We start from the raw sequence: 20601 nt of genomic DNA, 5'->3' as shown, positions 1-20601 counted from the left end.
TTGTTTTTTTAATATTTAAGATGAGTTAGAAATGATTAAATCTTTTCCTCCCAAACTCAAGAGTGCATCAACGCTTAGCTTCCAAATCCACCTCAAAAATCCATTCCGAGTAATATAAAAGATATGACTCGAATCTGAATGGAACATCAAATTAGGGTTGTCACTGAAGATTTATGTATCCAGGCCGAACGCAAAATTAAGGGTCCATAGACTAATTGCAACAATCTTTAGAAAAGCACTAATCTATAAAAACGATAGTAAATGTTATGTCAACGAATAAAATCTAAAACCTAAAGAGAGAAAAAAAATTGATAGGTTTAAAACAACATAAAAAGATCTAAAGAAATGAAAAACAACAAACCGCTCTGTCATTGTTTTTTAAATAATAATAATAATAATATTTTATATATATCATTTAATAATAATATATTACTTATATTCATACAAATATATATCATTTACAGTAAATAATAAACAAAAATTACTACATTTCATGCCAAATAAATGAAAAGTGGAACAATGAAATGATTGAAAAGGTGCCTTAATCAACTACGAGTTTCGATAAGTGATGATAACTCTTTTTTAATCCAATAAAAGGTATATACATAGGTTTTTTATGGGTTAATGTTTTAGTTTTTAAATGATTGTTAAAATTTACAACAGAGTTAAATAATTACACATGTACATATATAACAATAAAAATTTTAAAAAATCATGGCCTCTAAAAAATTGGACCTCAACCCATCGACCACTTTGGCTACCCTCTACACCGGCCTTGCATCAAATGGTCTTGCTAATTAACTTTATTGTAATAATAAACTATATTTGCTATAAAGCTTATGGTAACATTTTTTTTTTTAATCTATATAGTACAACCATAGCCATTTTCAATTTGTATTTACCTATTAACACCACTAACCAAGCATACCCTTAGATTTTTGTTTACCCTATTGTTTTTGTTCATTAAATTGTACATATTTTTTAATTAATTATATTGTTAATGCATTATGTTTACCCTATTGTTTTTGTTCATTAAATTGTACATATTTTTTAATTAATTATATTGTTAATGCATTATGTTGGTATATGCTTATGATATGATATGATATTCTATTATTATTATCAAAATATCATTATTTGTAATAATAAAATTTTAAATTTGCAAAAAATATCGATGAATTTATTCCACTTTATATGAATCTTTTTCTTTTTATTCCTGCATAAGAATTTAATTATGTAGATATTTTTTCTTTCTTATATATAATACCTATTAAACCATAAGATTTTTTTTTTTTACTTTTTCTTAAAAAATGAACCAATCTACTTTCAATATTTCTGTACAATCAACACCTTTTAACAGTCTATAAAGTATATCTTAGTGAACTAAGGGAAGAGATTTCCCCAAGTTATTCAACTCGACTAGTCAAGTTGGGTAAATCTTGACCCTTGATTTAAAATTTAGGGTTAAGATTATAAGATGATTATTTAATCTTAAACCTTAATTTTAAATTAAGGATCATCATTACTCTAACTTGACCCATCAAGTTATTGGTAACGTGAGGGAATCCTTTCCCATGAATTAATTATAAAATGTAAACATCTATCTATCAACTCCTAAATACTTACTCCCTCCGTTCCAATTTAAATGTCTAAGTTTGACTGTCAAAGTTTTTCTTACATAATTTTGATCATTTATATTATTGTTTGTGTTCTATAGTACTTGGCGAAAGTTATATCATTATAAAATACATTGAAAACTTAATCGATTCATATATATTACATCAAATATTACATAACACAAATAAAATTTTAGACGGTTAAAGTTAATCATAAAAGACTAAAAATGTCAAACTATGACATTTAAATCGGGACGGATGAAGTATATTACAGTATTACCTCTCCTTAAGTCAATTATATCTTTGCATTAATGACCTACTATACACTATTCAGTGCCATTTACCACTACAGGTTGATATCACCATTACAACCACACGCTGACATCTATCTAGCTAGTTTCTTTTTTATTTGTTAATTTTATGCTATTAAATGAACCAATCTACTTTCAATATTTCTGTACAATCAACACCTTTTTAACAGTCTATAAAAAATACCTTAATGAACTAAGGAAAGAGATTCCCTCAAGTTATTCAACTCGACTAGTTAAGTTAGGTAAATTTTGACCCTTGATTTAAAATTAATGGTTAAGATTAAAAGATGATTGTTTAATCTTAACCCTTAATTTTAAATAAAGGGTCAGGATTACTCTAACTTGACCCATCAAGTTATTAGTAACGTGAGGGAATTCTTTCCCATGAATTAATTATATAATGTAAATATCTATCTATATTCTATCAACTCCTAAATACTTATATTACAGTATTACCCCTTGTCAATTATAGAGAAAATGTCACAAATGGTCTCTGTGGTTGTCCATAATAGCATTTCAAGCCCTGTGCTTTTTTTTTCGTTGTTACCAGTCCCTTGGTTTTTCATTTTCATTACTAGTAGTCTCTGACAGTAACATCCGTTAGTGAGGGTATAATTGTCCATCTACATAAAAGACACTCTTCTTCTTATTATTATTCTTCTTCTCCCTCTTTCAATCATCTTCCTTCTTCCGGCCACCACCACCAGTCCACCACCAAAATCCACTCAGTTCTAAAAACCCGAACCCATATATACATCTATCTTAATCAAGCCCAATCTTAAAAACAAAACCTACGATTCCTTTATAAAAAAAATCAGTATTACTAATAGAAAAAATTAAATTCTAAGTTGCTGCTTCAAGAATCCAGCATTGCAAAATTACCTCGCCACAAAATATTTCTTCAGTATTGGGTATCCTCATTGTGAATGTTTCAACTAGAACGCCAAAAAAAAACACAACTTCCAGTTCATACTATCCTTCCATCCCATATTCTGTGCACAGTGTGATTGAGTTTAATTGTTAATTGAGCACCACGAGTTTAATTGTTAATTGAGCCCACCTGATAACGATGCTCCTTTCGGCTTAATCAACAACAACAACAAAAGTATATTAAATTGAAGTTGGTGAATGTTATTAGGATGGAAATATAAGGTCGGGTTGGGTGGAGATGTGGCAAGCCATGAGTGGTTGGTCAAAAGTCAACACCAACCATAGTTCATACATTCAATGTTTTAAAAACTGGTATTTTAGTTATACCGGCGTGGAAAAATTTTCCGGTATTACCGGTATTATTGTTAATACCGGAAATACCGGCCGATACGACTATTTTTAATTTATTATATTTTTTTGTGTAAAAATCTTACAAAACTTGTTAAAATGCAATTATAATTTACTCAAAAATAATACCAAATATGTATTTCATAACAAAATATAAGTTTTAAAGTTCACAAATAACAAAAAATAACATTAAAGTATCATAAAAATAATTTTTTAAAAAAACCAAAATTTATTTTTTGAAAATACCGTGAATACCGAAAATACCGGCCAGTATTGAATAGTGAAAATACCGAAAAAAATACCGGACTTAAAATACCGGCGTGGTCTCCGGTACCGGTAATACCGGCCGGTATTTACCGGTATTTAAAACATTGCATACATTGTAATTGAAAGGTGAGATGTGTGGGCGTGTGGCTTTGTTTCACGGCTTCACATAAGACATACAAGAACAAGAATTCATTACCAAAAACTTTTAGTTTGTGAATATAAGATTTTTATTTTCTTAGGTTTTTAACATTTGGACAGTTTTTGTTTGTTTAACTGATACTAGGTATTTTCTTAGATATATATATATATATGTATGTATGTATGTATGTATGTATGTATGTATGTATGTATGTATGTATGTATGTATGTATGAATGTATGAATTGAGAAAGATGGTACAGATATCTACATTGATCTAGTGGTATATATGATTTTGAAGATATAGATAAGGATAGGTATAATATATACTCATATTAATTAAAAAGGGTTTAATTATACAAATAGTCCTTGTAGTTAGTCAAAAGACGATTATACCCTCACATGGTTTGCACATGAAGAGTTTAAACGGTCAAAACTAACAAATGTTAGTGTCTGGGACTATTTGCAATAAAAATGAAAAACTAAGGGACCATTAGCAACGGAAAAAAATCACAGGGGGGCAAAATGCTAATATAAATAACCATAGGGATTATCTGTGACATTTTCTCTCAATTATATCTTTGCATTAATGATCTACTATACACTATTCTGTGCCATTTACCACTACAGGTTGATATCACCATTACAACCACACACTGACATCTATCTAGCTAGTTTCTTTTTTAATTTGTTAACTAGCTAATAAACCCGGGTTTAACCCGGGTATTTTAACTAAAACTTTTAAAAGCATAAAAATTATATAAAAAAAAATATATGTAATTTTTGTTATTGACGTATTATAACTTGGTTTGGAGATATTAAATTGACTAACATAATTTATATATACGAGGTTGGTGTTCGCGCGTTGCGACGGTTAAACGGTGATAATAATACAAAACATTGGGGGAATCGATATGCGTGTGTGTAAATAGGAATGAGAGAAAGAAGTGACTGTGTGTTAGATCTTGGTAAGATGTTTGTCTGATTGTGTTTAGAGATATAGAATTAGAGGTAACGTGTGAATTAAGGGCAATATGAGGATATTGAATAGATTGTTAAATTTCTAAAATAGGGAGTCCAATATATTTTATAAGGGATTATAGATTTATGGGTACCTATTGCATTAACAAAACATAAAAATATTTTAAATAAAAATAGAAATTTAAAATAAGTATTTAATGAACAATTTATCTTTAAAAATATTCAATATTAAATATGACATCATAAATAAAATAAAAATTTTTGAAAAAATATATAAACATGCCACATAATGTTGTTTTCTAAAAATAGTTTTGTAAAACAGTTTTCTTTTATTATATATAAAGATTTTATGCTATTATAATTCTATATGTAGTTATGTTTATTATTTGTTAAAAATGACGTGTATACTAAGATCATATAAAATAAAAGAATTTCGTTATTATAAAACAAGTATTAAAATTAACAAGATAACATCTTACACGATATTTAACTATAAATTATATAATAGCGGGATTAACAAGTTCTTCCATGATGTATACTTATATTTTAACATTCGGATTAATAACGAGATTAAAGAGTTTATTCACTGACAAATTCGGACCGCCTAATTAGTACGCGGGCACACCTTCTATAGTACAATTCTATTATGTTCTATATTAATGTAACATGACGTGAATAGTGAATTGTTATGTTCTATATTAATGTAACATGATGTGAATAGTGAATTGCGATGTAACGAGCTCCGATTCGACCAAGTCGCACTCCGTTCTATTGTACGGATTTCGTCATAACTCAATCCGTTCAGGTTTTTTTTTTTTTTGTTGGTTTCTTGCACGTTTTTTTTCCTTTCTTGGTTTCCAAGGCAACGTTTTGTCGTTCGGCTTTCGCCATGTCACATTCCCTTTTTTGCCATGTCACATTTTTGCCCTGGTTTTTTTTTATGGCACGATAGTTATTTTTTTCAGTAGTTAAAAAGAACTATATTGTAGATTTAACGCAAATACATTGTCATAACAAAATGTATCAATATAAAAGTGGAGGCCGGGCATGCAGCACGGATCAACTAGTTTCTAAAGTAACATTAAGAATATTGATCTGTTTGGTAAACGTTGTTGTCTTACAAAATTAGTGGATCGACGATGGCCGGCTAGCTCCATCTGTATCTCACGGATTGGAGTTGGGTTGTTATATGTTAGGAGGTTAAACTTAATTATATATAATAATAATGTATATGTATGCTTAAAATATATTGCACTTCAAAAAAATATACTCGTATAATTTATTAGAATTCGATTGATCGATTTGAAACCCAACAACTTTAGATAGATTTATGTACCCTATGTATTATTAATTTGGTTCCGTCAGGTTGCTATATATATATATACTTGTATGCGCGCCAAATGACAAGATGGACGGCCGGTTAATTCACTTAACACATGCATGTTAATTGGTCTAAACCACACAAGCAGGATCGGAAGCAAGACTAGTGAACCATGTCAAGTCTGGTTGAGCATTATCATTTCTATGCCATATCCATTGTGCGTGACTCTCATTCATCACCCGCAAGTGTCCATGCCCAAAACTTGCCTCCCTAAACACCGATATTTTTGGTTGGGGATCATTGTACCTAAATACATATACACGTACTTGTTAATGATTTTATACTTCAACATACATGGTTGTGGATCATTGTAGTTCAATGATGATAGATCGAGTTAATTTTTGGAATGTAAAACTTACTTTGAAGCTAGACCTTCACGGTTGCCTCCATCCCCGATAGTAATATGCACTGGACCACATTTATCAGCTTCTTGTTTGTATACGCGTGTCTATAAAAAAAAAAAAATTGAAAATTTGTCGTTAAAACATTCAATTATTTGGCAATCTAGAGGAATTAATAGGCTAGTTTCATGTTTAATTTGTTCCATTTTATACTAGTAAGAAAATAAACTTACAAAGCGTTCGTATGCATGAACATGACCGGCGAAAACTATGTCAACACGAGCATTATAAAGCAAGGTTTCCATCGAATCCCTCATATCAGTGCTTTCTTTCTCTCCTTGATGGGCCGTATTTGAATTATACCAAGGAGCATGAACAAGAACAAACAACCAAGGGGTTCGTTTCCTATCAACCTTTTTCAAATCAGACTCGAGCCATTTGTATTGGCTTGAGTCTGGTCCAAAGTCCGTGTAGGATCCAAGCATGATCACATGGACACCAACAACTTCAAAAGAATAGTATAAGTTGGAATTGGAACCACTCTCTTCAAAAGGCATATGCCATCTAGCATTGTAAGCGGAAAACTTCTCTTTGTGGATGATAGGAATTCTTTCAACCTCGTGGTTGCCTTGAGTCACCATCCACGGTCGTTGGCTTGCTAATGGCTCAACCAAGCGGCCAAACGAGTCCCAGAATGGTTGGAAATAATCAGCATATGATAGGTCACCAGGGAGTAGTAAAACATCGTAATCGGTTTTTTTGATATGATGGAGGGTCGATTTTGTCCATTCGGTTTGTCCTAAATCTCCTGTACGTGATTCAAAAACTTAATTTCAGTGGGAAGAAATACGTACATTTAACAGATTAAGGCCCAAAGCAAAGATGGCATGTAAACACAATGACAACCTTACGACATGCATGCGCGCACACTGCAAAATAACAAATATATAAATGATGCAAGTTTTTTTTACCAATTAATTGACTTGGAGAAATGCCATATTAAATGTTACACTTGTAAATACTAAACATTGAAGAAATAATAAATGAACAAATTAACTAAAAGTCAACGCTTATTGGTATATATATAAAAGTGACACTTCATCACTTGAGAAATTATATATAGTACTTTAATAATTAATTAAAATCAAGTTTCTTGTACGCTTTCTTCTGTGTTATGAAACTACATGTATGTAACAATTCTAATGTTTAAAAAAAAAGGCATCAATTAAGATGATCATTACAAAATGCGAATATATGACATATATAAGTTTCACAAAATTTGAAAGATAAAACTTCCTTTATAATAATCACCAAAACTCTTATGATCGAACAGATTTTTTTCAACGAGCAATGCTATGAAAAATGTAAGGACCGGCAAATTAAATAATTTAATTAACCAAAACTTACATGTTTGCCAAAATCAAAATATATAATGAATGAAATTGAAACAGCTAGTCATAATTAATTTATTCAATTCACCCATATGTTATTTATTTATGGTACCTGAAACCGCAAAACTAATAGGAAACTGAGCCGGGGGAGTTCGGAAACTATGCTCGGGACTTGAATCAAGGCCACATTTGTAGTAATATGTGGTACTCGGTTCCAATGGACCAATCACCACATCGTGTATTTGACCAGACTTGTATATGAGGTATTTGTACGTAGAACTCGTCCCATTTAAAGAAGTTAGAAGATTCCCTTGAGATTTTCCATACTTGACAGTAGATGGAGTCGTATCATCAGTAATCCACGATATTCTCATTTTATCGTTACCAGATAACGATATATGTACCTATAATTTCACGAGAATACATATATTTAATTAGTAATCAATATTAATTCATAATACATTATGTACGTGAAACTAATTAATTAATTATTAAAAGGCATTTACCCTAGCTAATTATAAATTAGCAGCGTTCGAGTAGATCGATTTATCGCGAGGTTATGGTCAATCCAAACAAATGATGTATAACGTATGCAGATATTTAAAGAAAAGATTCCGTACTACAAATTAAAAGAAACGAAAATGTGTGCACCTGTTGGGGAGAAGTTTTACTATGATTTTCGGACACTGGTACAAAAAGGGACCGGCCTGCCGGAGGCCGGGCATAGTCATCAGCATAGGTGATCACTCCTACAAAGAAGACGAACAATAATGTGAAGAGATGATATGCTGCTTTTCCGGTGACACCCATGGCGCTAATATTGGAGTTTGGAGACGATCAGTTTTTGTAAGTTATGATAATAATGAGATAGAAAAAGAAACTGTTCGTATTAGATATATATCCATATAATAAATTTAGTATTTTAATTATGTACTGAATTTAGATATTTCCCATCTGAAGTAAAGTCAAACGTTGTTTCAGGTATACATGCTTGGTAGCACAAACAAGTGACTTGGTTAATTTATCAAAGATACGTAACCGATTGGTATAAGTTATCGATTACTAACGTACGTACGTGTTAAATACATGATTCAAATCGTTAGGTCTCAAATCAAATTGTGTAACTAACAAAATGGGGACTTAATTGGGCCATTACCTTTTTTTTGTTTTTATGATTTTCACAAACTAATTGTATTATTCCCATAAAACTTAAAAGAATAAACTTTTGATATAAAAAGTACAATTTTTTTTATATATATTAAATTGTCTTTAATTAGAAAAAACCGTTCTTTAAACATCAAAGTGGAATCATTACGAGCGATTAGTTTACTCGGTCATCTACACTCTTTCAAAAGGAAAAAACCTATATTTAATCCAAATACAATAAGATTAATTCGAACTCATATTGATTAATATCTATAACTATACTTACACAAAATGATGTTTTGTGTATATTTGATTGAAGTCTACAATGTTCCCTTGATTTGTTTAGCCATATCTATTTTAGCTAAATTTCCTATGTTTTTCTCCTATATCATGGTGAAATACTTGGCACGCTCAACAAAGAATCGTTCTCCTATGCTTAAATTTTACTATGATCATTCTTTTTTTAATCTTTTAGATAACCATTTATATACTTTTTGAACTCGTATAAACTAGATTTAAACGAAAAGGTATTGTTTTTTCCTAGATTGTTATTGATGATTTGTACGTATTTTATTTAAAATGATGCATAACGCAATACAAATTAAGTTCTTCGCTATCATGAGTCACATTTATATTATTAACTATCAATAAATGGATTGATATATATAAATTTGAGAATTAAAAATATTGGATTCATATCTTAGTATAAGTAATAATTACTTTTTCATATTTTCGAAAAGATTAATATAACAATTTGTATTTTCGGTATTACTAAACCATTTATGATAGTCACCTAAAGTCATTCAACATAACCAACAAAAATCTTATACAATATCTTATACAAATTCTATATTAATCTATACTCCTTTAAAAAAGTGTTAGAAATAGTTAAATGCAAAAATATTAAATTATTCTTAATAAACCCTCTTTATGATCAGAGTTATTAGAGATTATCAAATTTGCCTTAATGAATTAAATTACACTTTATAACCTCGATCATCTTGCTAAATCCTTATCTTTTTAAAATATTTTCATTATTACCATTACAACAACCTACACTGTTACACCACTCGACACCAATTGTCGATGTCATCACCACCCTCACTGACACCACTAAACCGTCGTCGCATTGTGCAGGTACCATGCTAGTTCCTATTAACACTTTAACGAAACCATTTTTTATTTTGTTTTAAGTTATTAAATATTAAAAAGTCGGTAATGTGAACCAAGCTATATTCCATCGAATTAGACAATTAGTTTAGTTATATTATTAAATAAAAAAAAAGAAGCAAAAGCCGAAAATAAAAATTGCACGTAAGTCGACGCTTAAATAGACGGTGAAGGAATCACGTAATGTAAGGGAAGGGCACGTGAGCATAGTCTGCCACGACTATGTAAAGCATTCTGTTTGGAATCATAAGCATATTCTGTTTTGTAAATTTGGCATTATGTCACTTTGGTAGTTGTCATTAATTGGTTTAGGTACAAAAGTCTCTATAGTCATCTTAACTTATATTTCGTTTCTCACAAGTTATGCTTACGATCGAGACGTATCGTTGTTTTGAGACGGTCCACACGAGTTGTCCTATGACATATGGCTAACGAGTAACGACATGAGAAGGTGGTTGTGGGCGAATGCGATATACATGTATAACTAAATGTACACATTGGGAAAACGATATATGTTTGTTGTAATGTGATTAATGATGCAAAATGCATCACTTTTTTAGGAGGGACAGGGCTACATATATATAGTTGAGAGAATTCAGTTGAACCCGTTAAAAACTTTACGTTTCCATCTTTTGGTGTCAATTTGGTAGAATTTTAATGTTAAAATTGAGCCTTTTAAGTCTGCCTTGTTTACTTTTTACTTATTAAACTAAATAATTAAGAACTTAATTATTCAGCCAAATTTCATGTTTGTTTTTTGACTTAATAAACAAAATTAACCGTTTATTACATATATTAAATTTATCTAATACAAACATACATTATTTATGTACTCGATTACTTAATACACTTAACACTTATTGACTAACTAAAAGAAACGGACCCTAATATCCAAATTTAGTTATCAACCAGTTTGAAAGGCCCGATCTAACATTCTAATCCAGAATTAGCAACAAAAAAAGAAAATTACTCATATAATCACTGGGCAATTGTGTCAACATTGAAAGAGATTATACAACTTGAGTTTTGATATTTAAGAGAAAAAACTTCAATATCTGATAATCGTTCCCTATGATGATATTGTTGAATGGTGGCGATTTTCTTTACAAGCTGGGTTTGTTTAAAATGTGTTCCTAAATAGACGTTTACTTGCATTTGATGAACACAGGCTTTGATCAAGGATGTCTGAGGACTTTTTGGGCCTGAAACGAATTTTATAAAATGATGCCTTCTCGATAGTTCAAACTTTATAGTAATATTCTGGTTTTACTTTTATGCATTATGTTTCTGAGTTTAGGATGAAATAATTCATTGAATACATTAACACGTTCACCATGGCACATTAAAAAAGTAAACCATGGCTAATATTAATAAACATATATCTGGAATATATGCGTATAGTCGAATTGAGGAGAAAATAGCAAAACTGACAAATTTGAAAAGATTTTTTATTCGACAGTTGAGACAAACCACCTTATGGGTTTAAAATATGGCCTTCGAAACTTTTTTATGGACTACTGGCACTAGCACAGTACGGCGCAATGCGGCGGTGGTTACGGTGACAACGGTGTGGTGGTGGGGTCGACTGTTGGTGGCGGAGCGGCGTTGAGTGGTGTAGATAATTGATGTAAAGGTAATTGATGTAAAAAATTAATAGAGATATTTTGCATAAATAACTGATATTATAATTTAATCATTAATTGTATTCTAAATAATTCCTCTATAAAAGAGAGAGTTAGTTTTATAAAAATATAGATTAAGTTTATAGGGGAATCAGGATTAAGAAATAAAGATATTTTTGGATATAAAAAAGTGTTGAATTTTCTAAAATAAGAGAGATCAATATATTTTATAAGGGGTTATAGATTGTTTTTTTTTTTCACTTTATGTAATTATGGCCGTTTAGATTGGCCATTTTTTGATAACATTAACAAATGATTTCTTTTTAAACAGTCTAAACTGCACCAATAATCTGGGAATATCACTACAACAGGAATTAAAAATCTCTGATCGCTTAGTTACAAATTAAGTAATAAAGTTACCAAGTCAAAAGTGTATTTGTAACAAATGAATTGAGTTATCAATTACAATTACTCCTATCTATCATGAACAATCTGAACTCCAGCTGATCTTTGATTTATTTCATCTTCTAAAATAAGATTGAATAAATTTTACAGAGCTAAACACACATATTGATGAAACGTACATGGTACATCGTAAGGTCCCTGGAGATTGGGACCAGAGAAACGCCTATACTAAGAGATGAATACATAAACAAAAAAGTAAAAAAGAAGGTGAAAACAAAAGGAAAATTTTTAAAAATATTACAAAAAAGCCTTCTAGATGTAAATTTGATTCAATGATGACCTAAGAGTTAAATACACCGCACGCCATCCAGCTTGTGTTGGGTGTACGGTGTCCCAGAAGAACATGGAGTCGGGTGCATTACAAACTGTATATAACGGCTTTCCATTTTGATCAACACTTCCGCAAAAGGCAGTACTGGTAGTCGCCTCACAACACGGCTTCAATGGAGTATCAAACTTTAAGCTCCCTGCATTAATCAACAAAGTCACATTAATCTAAGAGATATAATAGTAATAAACAAGTTGCTTAAGTCCATTACTAAATGTGTTTGATTGTTTCCTAGGGGGAAAAAGAAAAGACTAGTCAAGTTCTTTCATTTCTATGGGCTTTTGGACTTGAGATTCCAAACAGGTCCCAATCCCCTGCTTTCACTTTTATGTAAGGATTTTGATTTTGTGGTACTATTGATAATACTTAAAAGAGAAAATAGCATCAATACCCAAATATGGATACCCAAATAAAGACAAATAATCGCAATAAGAAAGAAGAATCGCAATGAGAACGGAGAATCGCAATGAGAACCAAGGATCGCATAAAGAACCTATGATCGCATAAAGAACTTGTGATCTCATAAAGAACCTATGATCTCGTAAAGAACCTAAGATCTCGTAAAGAACATATAATCGCATAAAGATCTTGCGATTATCATTCTCTCATTGCGATTATAGCAAATCTTGTTGCGATCTTATTAATCTTATTGCGATCTTCTGAATCTTATTGCGATTATCTCAGATTATTGCGATTCTTATGGGTATTTTGTGAAAATTCAAAAATTGTTGGGTAAATTGATATAATGTTATCCATATTTGGGTATTGAGGCTAGTTTCTCTACTTAAAATTGTAATTACAAAGTTGATTTAACATAAAACATGATATGTCTATTTTAGAAAAGGTATCACAACTTTTGATAAATACACAACTATTTTATACCATCTAATATAAAAACTATACATTGTGATATATCTATTAGAAAATTGTGGTAGAATTTTCGACTACATATTCAGATTAGCATCTATATCTAACCATTTCACTGGTAAAGAACAACTACATATTCAACTGAAAATGGATTATAGTACATGGAAAATATAGTTTTGCATACTTGAGTTAAGAGACAACATTCGGGCCTAACTGGTCCTACTCCTACAATACAGTTTTGCCCAGAAACCGGACTTGACCCAGAACCCACAGGTTAGGGATTGAGAATCGTGAACCGTCATGCTAGGAAAACAAATGCATATCGAGTACTAAGAAATGTAATTACCTGTAAAATCTCCTTTGTTTTTAAGTACTTTGTTGAATGAGTCATAAAGATCAAGCATTTGAAAGCTTGAATCCTTGGTGTTATTGTTCAGTTTTGCCACAGCCTGCTGCAACAACTGGTTGTGGAAGCCCACTGCCGAATTCTGGGTTTCGTTGCATTGTTGGTATGAAGTTAATACGGTGAGTTGGGGCAGGCAACCTAGAGGTTGTAACATAGCCACCAACACTCGTCGTACACCCAAATCGTGAATTGCCTTCATGTTTATTTCCATTTGATTTACAACACTTGTAATGAATGAAGGTAGACCCTACATATACAATATTAATCATAATGAAAATTTTGCAACTTCTAATTATTAAATGCTTTGAATGTTGGAGTAATTGAAAACAAATTTTAGATTTGTATCCATTGTGTGCGTCGTTTGTTCTAGCGTCAAGAACTTTGAGACCACATTATCATCAGTTATTATGAAAAATGGGCTACTTAAATTAACGAAATAGCATCTTTTAGTAACTAGCGTCTTGCTGGTTACTTTTGCTAATAAGAATTTCTGTCGTTGCAAAAAAAAATTAACGAAATAGCACGTAAATATCAATACCAAAACTGTAACTCTTATTTAGAATTTGTTCTTTTAAATGAAATATTCACAATGCCAATGCATTAAAGAAACTAATGTAAGGTGTGGTTACCTGTTCCGAGCCACCAGCAGAAGTGTAGGCACTGTAGTCATTGCCAGAGACAGTAACAAGAGCCAAAGCTGATTGCAAATCCTGTTTTGTGTAGACTGAGTCTTTAATGAGCCCTTTAAGATACCCAATCTGGGTGGTCATGTTTGGCTGCAAATTACCCGTGTCAAACACCCCGGTTCCACCATATGCAAAGTTCAGTCCACAACGCAACTTGTTTTGGCCATACTTTCTCCACTGATATGGCAATGGAGACTTGATCCCCATAAATCGGGCTGCAAATTCACGCATAGCATTTTAGATATCAAACAAGTTTTATATTGTAACTTGCAATGAAACATTGAATTTTTTTTTGACGTTGGCTATGAACATGTTGCATATTGTCAAAACTACCGAGTATAATTTAGCCAAAGTGTATAATAAGATATATTTAACAAGCTAGATTTCTACATCAAGTGACCAACTATATCTTCGGGCAAGGAATAAAGTTTCTTCTTGTCTAAATTATTAAATTTTAATATGTTTTTAGTCTTTGAACATCTTGGTTATCGTTATATAATCTAGTTCTTGTGTAAAAAACTCATAGTTTCTATTTGGTTGGGCCAAAAGCCAGTTTTCTAGCAGAACAAAGGCTGTTTCCACAGCAGTCTTAAGCTTACGGTTGCTATGTTGGTTATCATCAAAACCGGAACACCAAAGCCATTTAGAAAAGTTGCATCTGTTCATATTGGTAAAAAAAAACAATTTTCCTTCCAATTTAACATGTTCATATTAGTATCTACTGATAGTCATAGTTGGAGTAAAAAACAATCATCAGTTACTTGCATTGATCAGTTAATGCAAGATTATCATTGAGTCTTATAAATTGTTGTTTACATTCTGTTCATTGTTAAGTCAGAAACGCAACCAAGAGGAATTCATGAAACCTGTTGAAATCGATCAGGTCACAAGAGATTCTGTGAATCAATTTTCTAACATACGAGAGCAAGTAACCGCGCATTGCTGCGGTGAGATGGTGGAGGTGATAGGTCACAAAGTGTGATATGTCATAGAGTGTGATAACCAAATGTCTTAACCGTACGGGCTCCGCCCTCGGATTTAAAAATTCGTCGAAAGTACATTGAATGACATCTCTAATGAAAGAGCGTTAACTTTTAAGAACACTCATATAATTTTTATAATTTATCGATATACGGTTTTTGAGATGAAAAATTTTGAATGAATTGGATGAATAAATGATTTATGGAGGAGAGAAAAAAAAAATGATTGGTTGAGATTTGAGGAGAGAGAATGGGTAATATAGTTATTTTAGATAAATATTGAATAGATAGGGGGCATTTTAGAAAAGTAAATGTTGAAACTTAAAGTTTAGACAGAAGAATTTGTTTTATAATACAGTATAGATATCTCCCATGTATAACTTATTTTGTCCTTTCCAGCTCATCATATTTCTATATTCCATTTTATGCCATTATAAGTTAGTAACTTGTACCATTTACTCTGTTGTTCAAAGAAAAATTTGTACCATTTACATCATTCCATGATAGTCAAAACAAAAAGGAGCTGAGGGAGTCCATATTGGTTCAATACAATTTGATAAACTTACCACACTGTATAAATTTTAATCATATTGTATATATATGTTATGCACCGCAGTGGTAGAATTTATCAAGATTTTTGATACCTATATTCATCCCCTTAAAAGTAAGATGGTTGAGAAGGGTTAGTAATTTTGAACAAAATCCGTATTAAAAAACCATGAAAACAAAATTTCTATGACAAATTAACACCATGTCAACAAACAAAAGCTAGGCTGGTCAACTCTGAGTGATGTGTCACTTGCTACGATACGGATTTTGAATGAATAACTGATCCATTATCGGTCTCTCACAGATCAGTCCCACGAAGTCAAGAATTTTGATTAGTAACCGGTTCACATGTTGCTTGCTTGATCACATTAGTAACCGGTTCACATTATCATATTTTGTGGTATCCCCGTTAGATGATTATTAGAATATTTGACATGTGTTATGTGACCACTATGTGAGTGCGGTGACAAACGTTAACACGTTATAGTCTACCAGAAATATAAAATGTTGAAAAGGTCAATATGTTCAGTTCAAGTACATTTAGATGGTATCTAAATATATTTTATGGTTAATTTTTGGAATATAAAATAATTATGTTTCTTAGAATAGAAGATGGAAGACACTATGATAACAGATTAAAAGTAAAGAGTGATTAAAAAAAGAGAGAATTTAAGGCTGGCACAGGCACAGGGCATTGTTGCACTAAAATTTTGATATATACTCACAAAAGCAAGCTTTTCTGCTTTTTCTTTTTCTTTTTGCTTAACACCACACAAAGTTAAAGTTTCACTAATCCACACATGCATTGAATAGTTGTACCACATGCATTGTACATGTTAGTTTTTTTTAGTATACAGTTTATTTTATTCATAAAAAAGTAACATGGTGTTTTAAGCTTTATAAACTTCAATAAACGTATTTATAGAATTTATAAACGTATTTATTAAAACTATCAATAACTAAAATGTTAGTTTCCTCTTTTACTTTTACTTTTTTTGTTTTTTCTTATATTTATAGAATTTTAGGTAGGTTTTCATAAACGTATCCTATTTGACATTTTAGTTATTGTGTAATTTAAAGTAAATAGTCGATAACAAATTAGATAATATGACATGCTATATATTTAGAGAAGTCCATACACTCGAGATGCTCTTAATAGATACTCTAATAAAGTAGCATTACACTATACTTACTCACACAGTCACACTTATGGGAAAGTAGTATGCGATATTCATACACAAAATGTCGGGAATTTTAAGGTAGAAAGAAAGCAAGCATTTTTCTTTTCAAGCATTTTAAGCGACATCTTATACCTTAAAACTATCATTAGCTATTTTTAGTATGAACTTTCACCCTCTAAATAACATGATTAACTAAGCATTTTGAAAGAGACATAAAAGCCCTTACCACTACATCCATTATCCATATCATACTGGCAGCAATTATCGTCTAGCTATATATCGACATATAAGTGTAAAAGCTAAAGACTAAAGACCAAGCAAAAGTCGAAGGAGTAAGATGTAAATCATCAAAAGTGTGTGATGAGATGATGATTCATAATAAAGAGTAAAAGCTAAAGACTAAAGACCAAGCAATATTTCAAATTATCTTCAAATAAAATTATGCAAATATATGGTAATTTACTGATGTGCCTTTATTGATAAAAATAGGTGGTATCTTCTACAACATAGCAACATGACATATAGCACAAAAAACTAAGGACAAAAATGTCATATCAGATGATATTGAGATATAAATAAATAAATGGGGAAAGAAAATTAGAAAAGCAAAAGCAATAAACATAAAGTGGGGCTGGGAATGATACATCATACAAGCTTACTCACTCCACCACTTTCTAGATGTACTTGTTATTATAATTACTGGGCAGGGGGCATCATATCAAACTTTAGAAAGATCAAAGTTATTTTTCCATTTATATTTATATAATATCCTCTTGATGTGAGATACATATGTTTGTTTCACAGTGGCATAGGATTCTTAACGAAATTGGTTAAATTCTTTTTCTTTTTTTTTTTTATTTTGTCAAAATCAGGTGGCAAAGCAATGAAGGCGTGCGTGTGAAAAGAAGTACATATGTAACTAATGCAAAGTATGGTGTACTAAATGTCCAGAGATAGACATATCGTACGTATATTGTTTTGATGGCATCTCAAAGTGATTATTTATCAATAAGAATGGATATTTGTAACATTACTTTTGTTAATAAATCAGATTGTACAAGTGATACAATGGACCGGACAAATAAATTATGTATGAGGTATGATAGTTTTATTAAATTATATGATACAAGTCAATATATATGGTTTATGAAATAATCAAGTTTGGATAAGCTGCTACTTAAACTGATTTTGTTTAACAATAACCGATGTTAAAAGGAGATATGCAATTTGAATGTAAGCAATCACAAAATCTGTATTACAAAATGCTTTTTTTTTCTCTCTTTGACTTTTATATAGAAGTCATATTCTACGAACCTTGGCAAGTTATCTATATATATATATATATATATATATATATATATATATATATATATATTAAACATTGATTAAAACTAATGATTGCTTAAACCATAGTTATTGACTTGTTACATCATAAAAATCCATGAGGAGTTAACGTGAGTATGAAAAATGAGTTATAATTGTTAAATAAAAAAGCTTTCTCCCACTTGGTAATTTGTCATTAATGAATTTCAAACACGATTAGTTATCAGATGAAATAAATATCCCATAACGCATAACAATGGACATCTTTCCCATCTAACTGATATATATATTCTTAACGATTCTCTTTTAATAGGCTTTTCTGAACCAATATCACACACCGGCACACCTCATAATTATTTGTTCACGATGGTATATGAACTCACGACTTGTTAGTTATTAGTTAAACTATTTATTCGTTTTTGTTAGAAGGGCATCCACCATTCAGAAGGTCTTGTTTTTAAACATTGCGGTGAACATAGAAAGTCCTTCTACAAGGGCTCAACTTGGGTATACCAGGTTCAAGTTCCAAGTTTGAGGGGACAAGGTTTACCCATATTAATCGTTGTACTTTCGAGCGGATTAGTAGAGGTTTTCACCTCATTGGGTATCTGAAATAGGAATTTCCACTTATAGCGCAGACCCTTTTCAAGACAACGTACACTAGACCTTGTGCTATCGAATCGCGACACGAAATTTAAAGTGAAATTCATTTAAAAAAATATATATATTTATTCAAAGTGGTATTTTAATTCACGGCTAATTAGTTGATGGCCACTACAAGAATTCTAAGTCAAACAGTTTTTTAGTTAAAAGAGGTGATCCTTACCCAAAATATTTTTATCATACACAAAAATATTTATAATAATATAATTGTATGATATATACATTTTTGTGTATAGTATATATGTTTTTGTATAATTGAGGATCATTACCTTATAGTTAAAGTCCTAACGTATATATAATAACGAACATAGATTTTAACACTAACATGTAATTACATGTATATTTTAGACTAATTGGTAATAATCACGTATGATTTGGATGAAGAATATTATTCCTAACCGATCGGGAAAACAGTTTGTAACTGAATGCAAGAAATCATCAACCATGTATACTTCTTCATAAATTAATTTAGTGACCGAATTAAAAAAAATTCACCTAAACAGTTGATATCCAATAAATGAATTTTTGATTTATTGGTTCCTCTATTATTATTGCACTTTATATAGTAACAATTATTTTAGTAAACACGTGGTAATTATTCGATAATGGAGCAAATAAAGGAAAATAGCATATCATATAGGAAAGAATGAAGAAATAATAAACAAGTGAATTAACATACCAAGGTAGTCGGTGAGAATACGGCCATCGGAGTATCTACCGGCAGGCTTACCGGGGAAAGTAAGACCATAAGGTGCTTTCCATGAACTTGCCAATGACTTTGGGTTGTTTCCTGTGTCTGAATACGAATCCCCAAATACAAATAACTTTGTTGGTCGAAACCCATGTACGCTTTCGCCTACACATATATATATTTGTATATATTATAAGTTACTCACAAGTCACAAGCAATAAGAAAGTGTAAATTTCATTAAGCTTGCATTACAAAAAATGTTCATAATTTTGATAATAAAACCACTTGACATATATTCATGTGATGCTAAGATATACCGAAACAAAAAAATGAGAAGTTGGAATTACCGGCGATGATGAAGAGAAATAGTAGGTAAAAGATATTAGAGATGAGACCGTGGAGTTCCATTAGCGAGAAATTAAGAGAATGTGAAAGTGTATATGGATGGTGTGGGTATAAAAAATAAAAAGGAAATTCACCAAGTATATATGCAAGGACGATGGAGGCGGGGTTTTGTTTACTTTCACTTACCACCCTTGAGTTATCAGGATTTTATTATATTGAACCTTGTTTAAATAAAATCTATATCTATATCTATATGGCTATCACAAAGTGCTTACGTGGCACTCTCTGAGCCCGCCACGTTAGCATTTTTTTACGTGGCATCACCTTATTAATCCGCTCAATGGGGGGAGGGGGAGTTGAACCCATGACCTCACCTATAGTAATTAGTGTGTTTACCAATAGGCCAAAGTGGTTGCTTTTGTATTTGTTTTACTCTTTAATTTATATACTATTATTTTGGCGCTATACTTTTTTTT

General features: G+C 31.0%; 2 protein-coding genes across 2 annotated transcripts; both read right to left on the bottom strand.

Moving 5' to 3' along the window:
* Positions 1-5857: 5857 nt before the first annotated feature.
* LOC122585452 (probable purple acid phosphatase 20) lies at positions 5858-8544 on the bottom strand. The gene is made up of 5 exons (XM_043757582.1): positions 8355-8544; positions 7816-8107; positions 6546-7120; positions 6331-6419; positions 5858-6217 (listed from the first exon to the last, which is right to left on the bottom strand). Exons 1-5 carry the CDS (start codon positions 8511-8513, stop codon positions 6043-6045), a joined length of 1290 nt encoding a protein of 429 aa, XP_043613517.1. The 5' UTR covers positions 8514-8544; the 3' UTR covers positions 5858-6042.
* Positions 8545-12120: 3576 nt separating this feature from the next.
* LOC122581591 (GDSL esterase/lipase At5g03610-like) lies at positions 12121-20221 on the bottom strand. Its single transcript, XM_043753834.1, has 5 exons — positions 20128-20221; positions 19769-19945; positions 14337-14608; positions 13648-13954; positions 12121-12573 (listed from the first exon to the last, which is right to left on the bottom strand). The coding sequence occupies exons 1-5, from the start codon at positions 20186-20188 to the stop codon at positions 12359-12361; spliced, it is 1032 nt and encodes a 343-aa protein (XP_043609769.1). The 5' UTR covers positions 20189-20221; the 3' UTR covers positions 12121-12358.
* Positions 20222-20601: the final 380 nt, after the last annotated feature.

Source organism: Erigeron canadensis, chromosome 1 (genome assembly GCF_010389155.1).
Source record: "Erigeron canadensis isolate Cc75 chromosome 1, C_canadensis_v1, whole genome shotgun sequence".
NCBI classification, from domain to species: domain Eukaryota; kingdom Viridiplantae; phylum Streptophyta; class Magnoliopsida; order Asterales; family Asteraceae; genus Erigeron; species Erigeron canadensis.
Note: the sequence above shows the minus strand (reverse complement) of the source record. Positions and strands in the feature narration are given on the sequence as shown.